The sequence below is a fragment of the Psittacula echo genome (genome assembly GCF_963264785.1).
Source record: "Psittacula echo genome assembly, chromosome: 5".
Lineage (NCBI taxonomy): Eukaryota > Metazoa > Chordata > Aves > Psittaciformes > Psittacidae > Psittacula > Psittacula echo.
Window position 1 is genome coordinate 82,169,887 of NC_137739.1, and position 11,523 is coordinate 82,181,409.

Here is an 11,523-nt window from a genome sequence, read left to right on the forward strand (position 1 = left end):
AATTGAGTCAGTGGCAGACACTGAGGCTGAATATCAACAAGCTCATTCAGAAACTCTGATATCACTCTTTAAAGTAGCTCCTTTGTGGAGAGCTTATTAAGAAAAGCTGTAATAAGGTTACCTTCTGTGCAGTGCGGAAATAGATGCTCTTGTCTGCCCCACAGCTTATCATTCGCACCTTCCCATCATTGGCTGCAACGAAGAGGCAGGAACCCATCAAAAGATAAACACAGACACAAGGTGGAAAACATGTTTTAATTTATACCATTTATTCCAGTCCTGATTAGCTAAGACTGACTCCTACGTAAGCGGCAGGATGCTGCAGCAAAACAGAAGCCCCTTCTCAGGGACAGCATTTACTAATGCTCAGTGTGCTTGAGGCCTTAATACAGAGGCTTTACACAACATATTAGGATGTATTTCTGTTTTCTCCTTCAACAGTAATGCTTATGTGGTTCTTCTCTGTGTGCCACAGCACTCTATTGCAGTATGACAAGTTCACACTCAGTATGAGCTGAAGTTGGACAATGAAGACTGAAAAGTGCCTAAAGTCAGTTGCGTGTTTCTTGCTGCCCTGTCTTACTGCAATCAGGCTTCCCTTAGCAGTCTTTTGTAACCAATCTGCTCCTTCAGTAAAGCAACACCTGATAAATTTCTGTGTAGTGAAAAACCCTGTGTAATGCAAATGGCAGCAGCACTGCAGCCACACCTGTGCCTGGCCACGTACCCTAGCAGTACAAATCCTGACCCTCATCCATTCCTGATTTCAACCTGAATCTGCCTTGCTGCCATGGGTTTGGCAGGTACTGAACCGTGGCTGAGCCAGCTCACTGCCTTCAGATTGATCCTGATCCTGAATTGCTGACCTGTCTTACCACTATGGATTTGTCTGGTGATCAGGACTATTGGCTGGATCTAGTTACTGTCACTGGACTTGAACTGTTCCACCTTGTTCAGGTACTGTGGGACTCTTCCATTGCCACTAAAGCCACGACCTTGTCCTGTGACCCTTGGCTAGTGGTTTCCCCTGGCAGAGCAGCCAACCCTTGCTGTTTCTTGACGATACATCACACTCATGTCTGATCATCAGTAGTAATTGAGTGCTGGGGATGCAATGTGATCAATTACCATGAATGCAAAGTCTTATACTGGTTTGTAATGACAAATTTACTTGTGAATAGTTAATTCCGGAAGATTTTTGTGGGTTTGCGGAATTTTTGGGAGGATGGTTGTTCCACAGTTCTCCTCATTAAGAGCAGCATGTAGCCATCTGACAACAGTTAAAGGGAGTAAATCATTACAGAAAACAGCTTTCCAAAGAAATGCTGAGGATTTCAATCACAAGAAGCTTTGTGAATGGGGAAGAAACAGAGGACTGAAAGGCAAAAGGGACAAGATGGCAAGTATACTCAATTATCACCTTCTGCTAGGATACTGCAGCTACAGAAGATGACAAAAAAGCAGCTTCAGCCCTGGCCTAACCCAGTGTTTAAGCAGTTAAAATTACTTTACAGCCACAATGGGACAACAGCAGCCTTCAAATCCAGCTTTGGAAGGAAGCCACGATTCTCTACCTGCAAACTTGACAGCAGTGATAGAAGAAGAATGTTCATCCAGGGTCTGCTGCAGGCTGTAGTCCTTCCCAGCATCCAAGACATGAATCAATCTATCCCGACTGGCTGAGGCTAAGAGCTTTAAGCCTGTCAGAGAGTTAAAAAGAGTGCAAGACCATTACTAAAAAGTAATGTGCTTTTCCAGTCACTATTTTAAAATAGCTTCTCAAATCATCTTAGGGACAAATCATCATACTGTGGGTAACTGCACGGATGGACACAAAGGAATCACAGAATCACAGAATCCCAAGGGTTGGAAGGGACCTCAAAAGATCATGTAGTCCAACCCCCCTGCAAGAGCAGGGTAACCTAGAGTACATCACACAGGAACTTGTCCAGCCAGGCCCTGAATATCTCCAACGTAGGAGACTCCACAACCCCCCTTGGCAACCGGTTCCAGTGCTGTCACTCTCACAGTAAAGAAGTTTTTCCTGATGTTCACACATGGAACCTCTTACGCTCCAGTTTACACCCATTACCCCTTGTCCTATCACTGGACATCACTGAGAAAAACCTAGCTCCACCATCCTGAATGCCCCTGCATTTCACACTGTGGTAACAGGCAGAACAATTTTCAACCTCAACCTACAATATTCCAAGGAAAAGTAAGAGAAAGAAGCCTTTTTCAAAGTCTGGCTCTACTGGCCCAATGCTACAAGCCTGCTCTAAAATCCAGGAGTAGCTCAGCACTGAAAGTTCTGATATACCATGGCTGGACATTCTAACTTGCTCAATGCTACATTCATACGCAAAAGGGAAGAAGCGCAATTGCATTTACCTGTGTCAGGTTTGGAGTACTCCAGACACAGAATCTCAGAGTCATGGGCTTCCACCTTCAACATTTCCCTCAGAGACTGCAACTCATATATCCTAAGACACAACACAGCTGATTTCAGTATGTTTAATTAAATTAGCAAGATCTGGTTTTCATTCTTATGCCTGCCCAGACCACAGTCTGCACAAGAAGCTCCTTGGGATTACCTGAGAGTGCCTATCCTGTCCCCCGAGGCCAGATGCTCCCCACTGGGACTCACACAGACAGTGCGTATCCCCACCTTCGTATCCATCACTTGTGCATCAGCTTTTTCTGCACTTCCTGCTGAGTTGTAATCAGTGTCCAGAAGTACCTGAGTGTTGTCATCTACATAGATGATTTTCATCAAGTCCTGGTGGTACAATACACCCAGAAATATGAACTAGTTACAAAACATTAAAGTGAAACATCTGCCTTAGAAACTGGGCTCCTGGCCAACATACACACTTCATCAGCAGTAATGCTGTAATCGATGGGATCTTTGAGCTAGGTGCAAGCACTCAGCCCCTTCATATTGTAGGATGAAAGTTTCACAGCTGTGTTTCACAATCACCCTTTGCAAATGATACCCCTTCAAGCTAGAAACTAACAGCATGTCCTGCACAAACAGACAAGCTCTGGGATTAGTGATTACAATGTAGTAGGGGACACAGCTGGAATCTGAAAGACTTCCAGGGATCATCCAAGTCAAATCATGCCTTTTGAGAACTGACAGGAAAAGGAGTAGTTTTTCCACCATGAGCAGATTGCTGAGAACAGGCAGGTCAGGGCTGCTGTGCTCACAGATCTTCCAGCACTACTGAGAATGGAAGCAAATGTCCATAAGTAATCACTGTTCTGTACAAGTATCCTCCCTCTTATATAGATGAAGTGAGTGTAAACTGCTTCTCATTCAATTCTCCCAAATCTCTGCCTAAGTTAATGCACCTTTTCTAAATAAATCTTAAAGTGGTTACATCCTAAAGAGATGAAGAAAACATGAATCAACTCTCCTGCAGCATATGGCATGAGCCATTTTGGAAGAGACTAAGCTAAGTGAATCCTTGGGTGGTTTATGGAAAAAGCAATAGTCCCCTGGACCATTTCAGACAAGCCATCTTTCCAGCTGATACTTCCTACTCTCCATTCATGATTCTTGAGGTTCATACATTTTACCAGACTTTGCTCTGTTTACAGAAAAGTTTGTGTTGACTTAGAGATCCAAAGAAGTTTGGGCCTTAACTTGGGAATACCTGCGTAGAGGAAGAGCAACCCCAAGAGCAAGAAGAGGATCAAAACTTAAGATCTTACATTGCTGAGGATGTTGCGGTGCAGAGCTGTGCCATGAATGTTGGAGCTCTCAGTGTTCCACAGACGAATGGTGTTGTCAGAGGAGCAGGTGATGAAGGAACCAGGAGGAAGGCATGACTGATTGCTGTCCTTCACCTCCGGATACATCTACAGACAGGTAAAATCAACTCCTGAATGAGACTGCCTGCTAGACATGAGTAGCAAGTTTCAAAACAAAATGAAAGTGCTGTCCTCTCCTTTGTAAAGGTGAGAGCCAGCCACTTCTACTGAACACCTGCTTGCAGACCAGAGCTTCATACTCACTTCAAACAAACGCTCACTGAGCTTCCCTGAATGTAGAATGTCTCCGCAAGAGGCGTGCAACAAGCCAGCATCCTTTCTTTCCAATAGTTCAAAGAAAGTCCCAAAGACCACACAACAACAAGTGTGCAGCTATCTTGCACTGTTGTTTGCAACTTTCAACTACTGTTGTCCATTTATAATCCAAAAGGAAAGGGTAAAATGCACTTAATAAATAATAACAAAAAGAGTCCTCAGCCTCCTCCCATGTTCTTTCCGCTTCCCCCTTTCCTGACCACTGTTGGACATATTTCAACATATTACCAATTACATTGTTTCCTATATCTCCTTTCCTTCCCTCTGAGAGAAAGCCAACCAGACAGACTGGAAGATGATAGCCACTTGAGAGGCTAATCACGGATGTCCTGGTAAATAGGTTAAGAAAGATCTTACCACTTGTTTCATTCCTTTGACTATGGAGCACTTGCTCACTCCAGACTTCGAATAATTCCTTTTGAGGTCAGCAGTAAACTCGTGTGTTTTGTGAAAGGAGCCCCTGCATTCACCTTTGTGCAGTTCTGCTCCTTCTCCCACCTCTCACCTTTTAATGGTGAGATTTTTTTTTCCCAGTAACACACTGCACCTAACGCATTTGGCCAGACATTGCAGTGCAGCCAAAGAGCTGTTCCTAGCTCCAACTCAAGCCCCATAGCAACCACACTAACCACAGGAGGAAATCTGAGCCAATTCTTTCTCTCTGCAGTAAGTGTCTGCATTCAAATTCAGCAGCTCTGCAGATGACTTCTGCAGCTGCAGCTGCAATCCAACACTTGTGTGTACAGACAACATACCTCAATGTTCCACACGCAGGAAGAGTGGTACAAAGCAGAGTACACCTTGCCCACTTTCTTTGGGTCTTTGACATCCCACACATACAGGCTGTGGTCGTTGTATACACAGGAAAGCCACTGGTTGGTAGGGTCAAAAGTCAAGGCAATCGTGTCTGGATACTTCGCATCAGCCATACCAGAGAAAAGACGACTGCACAAAGAGAGAACAACAGCCTGGTTAGCCTGCCCTCCTCTGGAGTGGCAAGGAGTCAGGGCATGAGAGCTCAGACTGTCCACAGGGCACTGGCAAGGTGAACAGTACACTGTGGCATATATAGGTAGAAAGTAGCTGTCAGGGAAGACCTGTCTCTTGAGCAACCAGAGTCCCAAAAGAAGCCTGAAAGCTCAGTGGCAAAAGTCATTCTACTTGCCATCCAACTCAGAGTCCCACCACAGAAAGGCCTTGACTTTCCCTGAAGGATGACCAAACAGGACACTTGATCATCACTGGAGATCATCGTCATTTACCGCTGCATAAACAGGTGGCAAAAACCAAGTCAAATAATCTCAGATCAAAGGAGAGGACCATCTTTCGGCGGGTACTGTATTTTGCTTACTGATTGCAGGAACTGCTCTTGTGTGGGACCAAGCAGAATAACACATACTACACTCAAAAAGACAGAAGCACACCAGCACAAGGGACAAAGGAATGACTCATTTCAGCAGCAGCTTCTCTGACACGGTTCCCTTCCACCCCTAACCCACACACAGGTCAGCTTGGGATGGGATGGCGGCCAAAGTGCATGTAGCACACCAAACAACTCAAGCCCTGCTTCTGCAAGTGCCAAGCTCCAAGGGCTAGAAGAACACAGCGCAGATCCTATGGAAAAAACAAGTCCTTGATACAGACGTGGGCAGTTAGTTACAGGCAACTGGCATCCTACAGACAGGCTCTGGCATGCACAGCAGTATAAGGAGTCCTGTGTTTCCAAGCTTTTTTGGAAGTAATTAAAAATAAATAAATAAATAAATAAGATGTAATCTGTGCTACAAATGCATGTCTAAGACTCACATGAATATTTCTGCTAGACTGATGCATAAGAACAGCAGAGAGTATTTTTAAAGGGTCCATGTACACAGTTGCTTGACTTTAGCTCTACCAGAAACTGGTAACATTCTAAATTGGAGTTCCTTTTCCAGCTCCCTTACAGGAATATCATTATATCCCACTGATCTTCTGGAGGAGGACTATACAGTGCACTGTTGGAACCTTTACCTCAAGTTCCCAAGAAAAGTTTAAAGAAAATCTGTTAGGGGGATTGGGAGTATATATCTGTAGATGTGGGAACTTCAGATATCCAGTGAAACAATGGCTGGTAGAGTCATACACCTTTGGGTTTCATTCCTCAAAAGTGACAGAAGCAAAAGAAGGTAACATAAGATTGGGAAAGCCTCCAACCAGAACTGACAAACAGCAAGACATGAAGGATTTTCTCTAGCATAAGCCTCCACAAGCTGGCAGACAAAACTGTACAGAAATCACATTACCCTCCTCAGAAGGTGAGAAACAGAGCTAGGGCAGAAGATACTGGAGCAAGGCAGGAAAACAAGACAACAGAATGCACAAGATTGAGTCAGCATAAAGGCTATAGACAATAGCAGATTTAGATCAGTAAAAGATTGCAATGGAGCCCTTCAAAAAAAGTCCCATGACAGCCTGGGCTTCTCTTAGCAACATCATTATATTGCTACAGAGGAGAGTCTTCAGCCCCTACCAGTGATAAGCAAAGGATGTACCATGGTACAGGAACAACTGAAGTATGCCACAGCATCCTGTGCCCTCTGCCTGCTTGCCTATAGCAACCAACATCAAAAGGCCAGACCCCCAATCCTAGAGAGATAAGGAGCAAGATATCCTGTTTCATTCAGCAACTGGCTTTGGGCTGTAGCCCAGCCATGCAATGCAACCCTGCAACAACTCAGGCAGACCTGCAACAGGCTGCCAGTTTTAGTCCATATAAAGAGCGCACACCAAATGGCAAAGATCTGGGGAGCAGTTCTAACTCCCACAAGCCTCCCTTGGTCCCTTCCACCCTCTTCACAGTACCTGGCCTCAGTCACACTCGCGATGTCTGTTCCCAGGCAGTGCGGCTTCGGCAGTGTGGTGACAAAGTGAAGGTTCAGAGGGTTAAAGATCCTCACGGTGCCATCAGCACAGCCACAGAAGATGTAGTCGTGGTTCACAGAGATGCAGTTTGCCACAGTGGTCTGAGGAGGACACAACACACAAGAACGTGAATAAGCAATGCGCTCTCACTTCAAAAGTCACCAGACACATGACAGGGAGAATAGCAAACTGACAGACAAAGGAGTCATGGTCGGAAGAGCTGAAATCAAGCCCTGGGAGTAAAGGAAAAGCCTAAAAATCCATTCTTCCTTTCTGAGGAGCTTCCTAACCAGATGCTATTGTAGATTCCAAGTGGCTAAGGAAAAAGCCCAGCTTCCCACTGTGCTCTCCCTCCCCACTGGGAGGACATTTGCTGTAGCACTGGGAGCTACACATTTGCTCCAGATGAGCATCTCTGAACACTGGGGATTTTGTTCCTCTGTAACATTCAGCACCACTGGCAGGCAAGGAGCACCTCCCCCTGTACTAGAAAAGCCAACACACTACCTGTCACAAGGGGATATGAAAAGAAAAAAAAATGGATTTTCTTCCCTTCCCATTGGGATCTGTACAAATGGCAGAAAATGGTACGAAATGGAGCGTGGTGATAAGGGTATGAGTTCAACGCAAACCTTTTTTCCAACTTACTGTGAAGCTGTCTGTATTCTGTGAAAGGCAGATTTTAGAGAGGAAAGGAAAGAAAAGAAGAGGCATTTCACTTCAGTGAGAGCGTGGAAAGGGTTTTTTCCCCCTTGATTTTAATACATTGGATCCTTTCAGGTGCCATCTTACATTCAATTGAAAGGAAAATAAACATGATCAAATTCTTAACTATGGGCCAACCTGGTGGTTTAGAACAGCCAAACCAAATAGTTCGAACCTGCATTTGAGATGTACAAGCCAAGTAAGACACTGCAGAGTGGGCAGAAATCAGAATCTTTCTTAAACTCCTACTTGTCCAGGCCAAGCCAGAAGGGACAACGCAGGGATTGCCAAAGCTATATAAAGGACATTACTTCGCCAGAAAGGCAGTAGCTGTAATACTGAGGTTTGAGAATGAAAAAGCTTCAATAATTAATAAAATCCCTTTGCCAAGAAACAATGCTATTTTTGCATGGCCTTCCAGAGGAAAACAAAGTGGCAGAGGCCCAATGACTTTCACTGCTGGTGGTCAGCTTGTGCTTCAAGTGCCCTTATTACTGCTTGTTCCTGTTCTACTTCAGCAAGCACAAACGTTGCAGGACAGGAGGATGTAAAACTCACCCTCAGCTCCACCCACTTGTCCAGCAGCCTTTTTTCATTGAATTCACAGAGCAGGCCTGAGGATGTGATGCAGAAGGTGCTGTCAGCTTTTTTGCCCTTCCCACAAGCCACGTCCGTGAAGAAGTTGTTCCTCAGTTCTCCAAGCAATCCTGAGCGACCTAGCAAGGGGACTGTGGCATTGACCTACCAATAAAACATTTTGTTAGAAACAGAGCAAGGCACTCCAGGCAGACAGACATGTTTTAGAACATCAAACACTGAGTGCTGAAGTGCCTCAAAGAAAAGAGAGCTGCAAACAGCCTACAAGGAGAGGCAGTGACATGTTTTACTCGCTACAGACCCATTGCTTGCATAGTGTATGGGACCATCAGTACTAGTACATCAGTGGAACAGAACACTATCTATTCCACCGAAACTGTGCTTCCAAACATATGACCCAGAGACAGCAGATCAATCACTGGAAGAACAACCCTTCCCTGGCCAATGTGTGAATTTATACCAAATGCCAAAGCAGGGCCCAAGCATGAACGAGGAACATCTGTTCATCAGCATGCAGAAAAATTCCCACATGTGGATTCTGTTCCCCAGAGAAGAACAGAACAGCTGTAAGTTTAAACACTATAGTTGACCCTTCAGAATAACACAACATCAAACAGCTCTCCCCACCTCTGCGCTCCAAGGGGTTCAATGACTGCAGCTCTTTCTAGTCTTTTGTCCTTCGTTATATGACTATTAATGAACAAGCATGCTGTTATACAACTCCAGGAGCCGTGCCTCCACATCAGTGCAGGATAAGACAAGCTTTTGGTGCCACCAGCCCATAGGGACACTGAGACTTGAGAGCCAGAGGTGGAGGCCTATCTTTGAATCCCCACAAAATCAAAGAGCTCTCACTTCCCACAGCTCACTGGGGCAAAATCCATGCTGCTGGAAAATGGAAACGCCTGCTCACAGCTTGGCCTTGATGCACCTTCTCTCACCTTAGAGGTTTTGCTGTCATCCAGGTACCAGAACTTGATGTGTCGATTTCCAGCAGTGACAAAGTAACTGCAGTCCTCTGAGAATGACACAGCCGTCACTTTACTTGAGACTTTGTTGGCTGCCACGACGATGTTTTTCTGGAAACACAATTGTTTAGATAGCTTAGTTTCTTTGCTCAGAAGCAAAGTGAACTCACTTCAGTTACAGGCACGTATCCACTACAAGCGCTGCAGCAAGGAAAAGATGAGGCCCAAACTATTCCCCATACACCCCTGAAAAGAACCTCCCCCACACTAGCTGGGAGCATTGATTTGGCAGGTAGTACAATCCACATTTACATTCAATTCCACTTCTGCATTGACGGGGATCGAGAACAAATCAGCAGGCACTAGTGCCTGCAGGATCTTGGGGTGTGAGTCATAACAAACATGTTGGTTTCACAATCACCAGGAGCTCAGAGAAAACCTATTTATTTCCCTTTCTAAGCAGCAAAAGCACAAGGAGTTGTCCTGGCTTCCAGGCAGCAGTGAGGGCAAGGCACTCAAGGTGGGGAACAGGTATTTTCTGCAGGGAAAATAATACTGGTTCCTCCATAAATTCTCTCTTCTCTTTAAAGACTCTTTATTGAAAGATCCAAAACACATAAAGACCATGCCTTTATTGGAAGGGACAAAACAAAATCTGCAGCACTTCACACATGCTCTTCAGTATGTCAGAGTCTGGGAAAGGAGGAGGAGCATGGCACAGACATGAGAACAGGAACGGACACTGTCCAAGCAGAACAGTCAAACAGCAGGAGCTCCCTATCCACAATACCAGCACTCAGTCTTTCTCCCCTGCCTTTCCCCAGGGATTGGTAGAAGTGAGAATAAAAATGCTTTTCCTTCCACCTGTGGTGGATTTTCAACCACGCAGTACATGGTTGACAACAGTGCAAAAAAAACAGTGACAAAACCATCACCATGGAGGACCCCCAGCCCAGACCAGGGGAAAAGCAAGGGGCCAGCCATTAACGTAACTTCTTCCAAGACAGCACACATAGAAAGGCTTAGGACCTTTGTAGACCTCAACATCTGGATCTCTGCTGTGGTCTTTCTTTAGGGAAGCAAGGGGACCCTACAGATAACAGGGATTTTCTTTTCCATCACTGTCAAATGACTAAGTCTCTCAGCCAGGAAAAACAGGAAACTGAAGCAGCAGCATAGCAGAAAGAAGGGTTGTGGTGAAAGGTGCAGGGAAGTACTTGAGGAGATCTGTATTCACATCTTGATCTCTAATTCTTCTTTGACTTTGGTCACATAAAATCTAGTTTTAGTACCCAGCCTGCAAAATAAAGGCTAGCTGGACCTCCTGATAGTCACAGTCTGAAGCATATGATTACAGTGCATGTTCTTCAGTGCAGAAGAATAAAATAGTCCTTACCTCATAAGCTCTCATGCACATAATTATAAATAGGACCACAGTGAACAGGAAAACCTGCATAAGCAAGGCGAAATGAAGCTACTTGTACTGTCCTACACATGCCATGCATTGTGATCATCTCTAAGCCACTACTTTCATTTGTATAACTAGAAAGAACTGATAGGCTGAGCAGTTTTCAACACTGACATACACAGGTGTTATCACTATATAGTTCAGCTATACACAAAAATAGCAAGGTCAATTTTCAGCTCATGCAGGAGAACTAACAGTGAGATCTTAAATTACAGCACAGAAAATGTGATGAAGAGAGTAACATACTAAATGAGCACAGACTTACAAGCTGCAAGAGAAGAGAAGGCTCCAGGGAGACCTTAGAGCAGCCTTCCAGTATTTAAAGGGGGCCTACAGAAAAGATGGGGAGGGACTCTTTATCAGGGAGTATAGTGACAGGACAAGGGGTAGTAGTTTTAAACTGAAAGAGGGTAGATATTAGGAAGAACTTCTTCACCGTGAGGGTGGTGAGACACTGGCACAGCCTGCACAGAGAACCTGAGGATATCCCATCCTTGGAAGTGTTCAGGGCCAGGCCGGATGGGACTTTGAGCAACCTGGTCTAGTGTGAGGCATCCCTGCCCACGGCAGGGGCTTGGAACTAGATGAGCTTTAAGGTCCCTTCCAACCCAAACCATTCTAAGATTCTATAATCAGGTGAGATTTAACAGATGCATTGTGGGTTCTCTAAATCACATCTCTTTTAAAGAGGATTACAGCACCTAAAGCAGCAGCAGGAGCTGAATACATGCTTAGCATTTATTAATACAGAAGCCTAATGACAATAAATGTTTCTTTCCTTATATACAAAAA

The 11,523-nt window shown here is 44.8% G+C and overlaps 1 protein-coding gene across 1 annotated transcript in view; it reads right to left on the reverse strand.

The window, feature by feature from the left end:
- Positions 1–11,523, reverse strand: part of MAPKBP1 (mitogen-activated protein kinase binding protein 1) — a gene marked incomplete at both ends in the record, with an annotated part of 97,673 nt that overhangs the window by 29,612 nt on the left and 56,538 nt on the right. The window contains 10 exons of the mRNA XM_080619621.1: positions 122–192; positions 1,575–1,700; positions 2,392–2,483; positions 2,595–2,779; positions 3,718–3,864; positions 4,848–5,037; positions 6,934–7,094; positions 7,642–7,659; positions 8,257–8,439; positions 9,237–9,374. Coding sequence (XP_080475747.1) covers positions 122–192; positions 1,575–1,700; positions 2,392–2,483; positions 2,595–2,779; positions 3,718–3,864; positions 4,848–5,037; positions 6,934–7,094; positions 7,642–7,659; positions 8,257–8,439; positions 9,237–9,374 — 1,311 coding nt within the window. The remainder of the gene's footprint in view (positions 1–121; positions 193–1,574; positions 1,701–2,391; positions 2,484–2,594; positions 2,780–3,717; positions 3,865–4,847; positions 5,038–6,933; positions 7,095–7,641; positions 7,660–8,256; positions 8,440–9,236; positions 9,375–11,523) is intronic.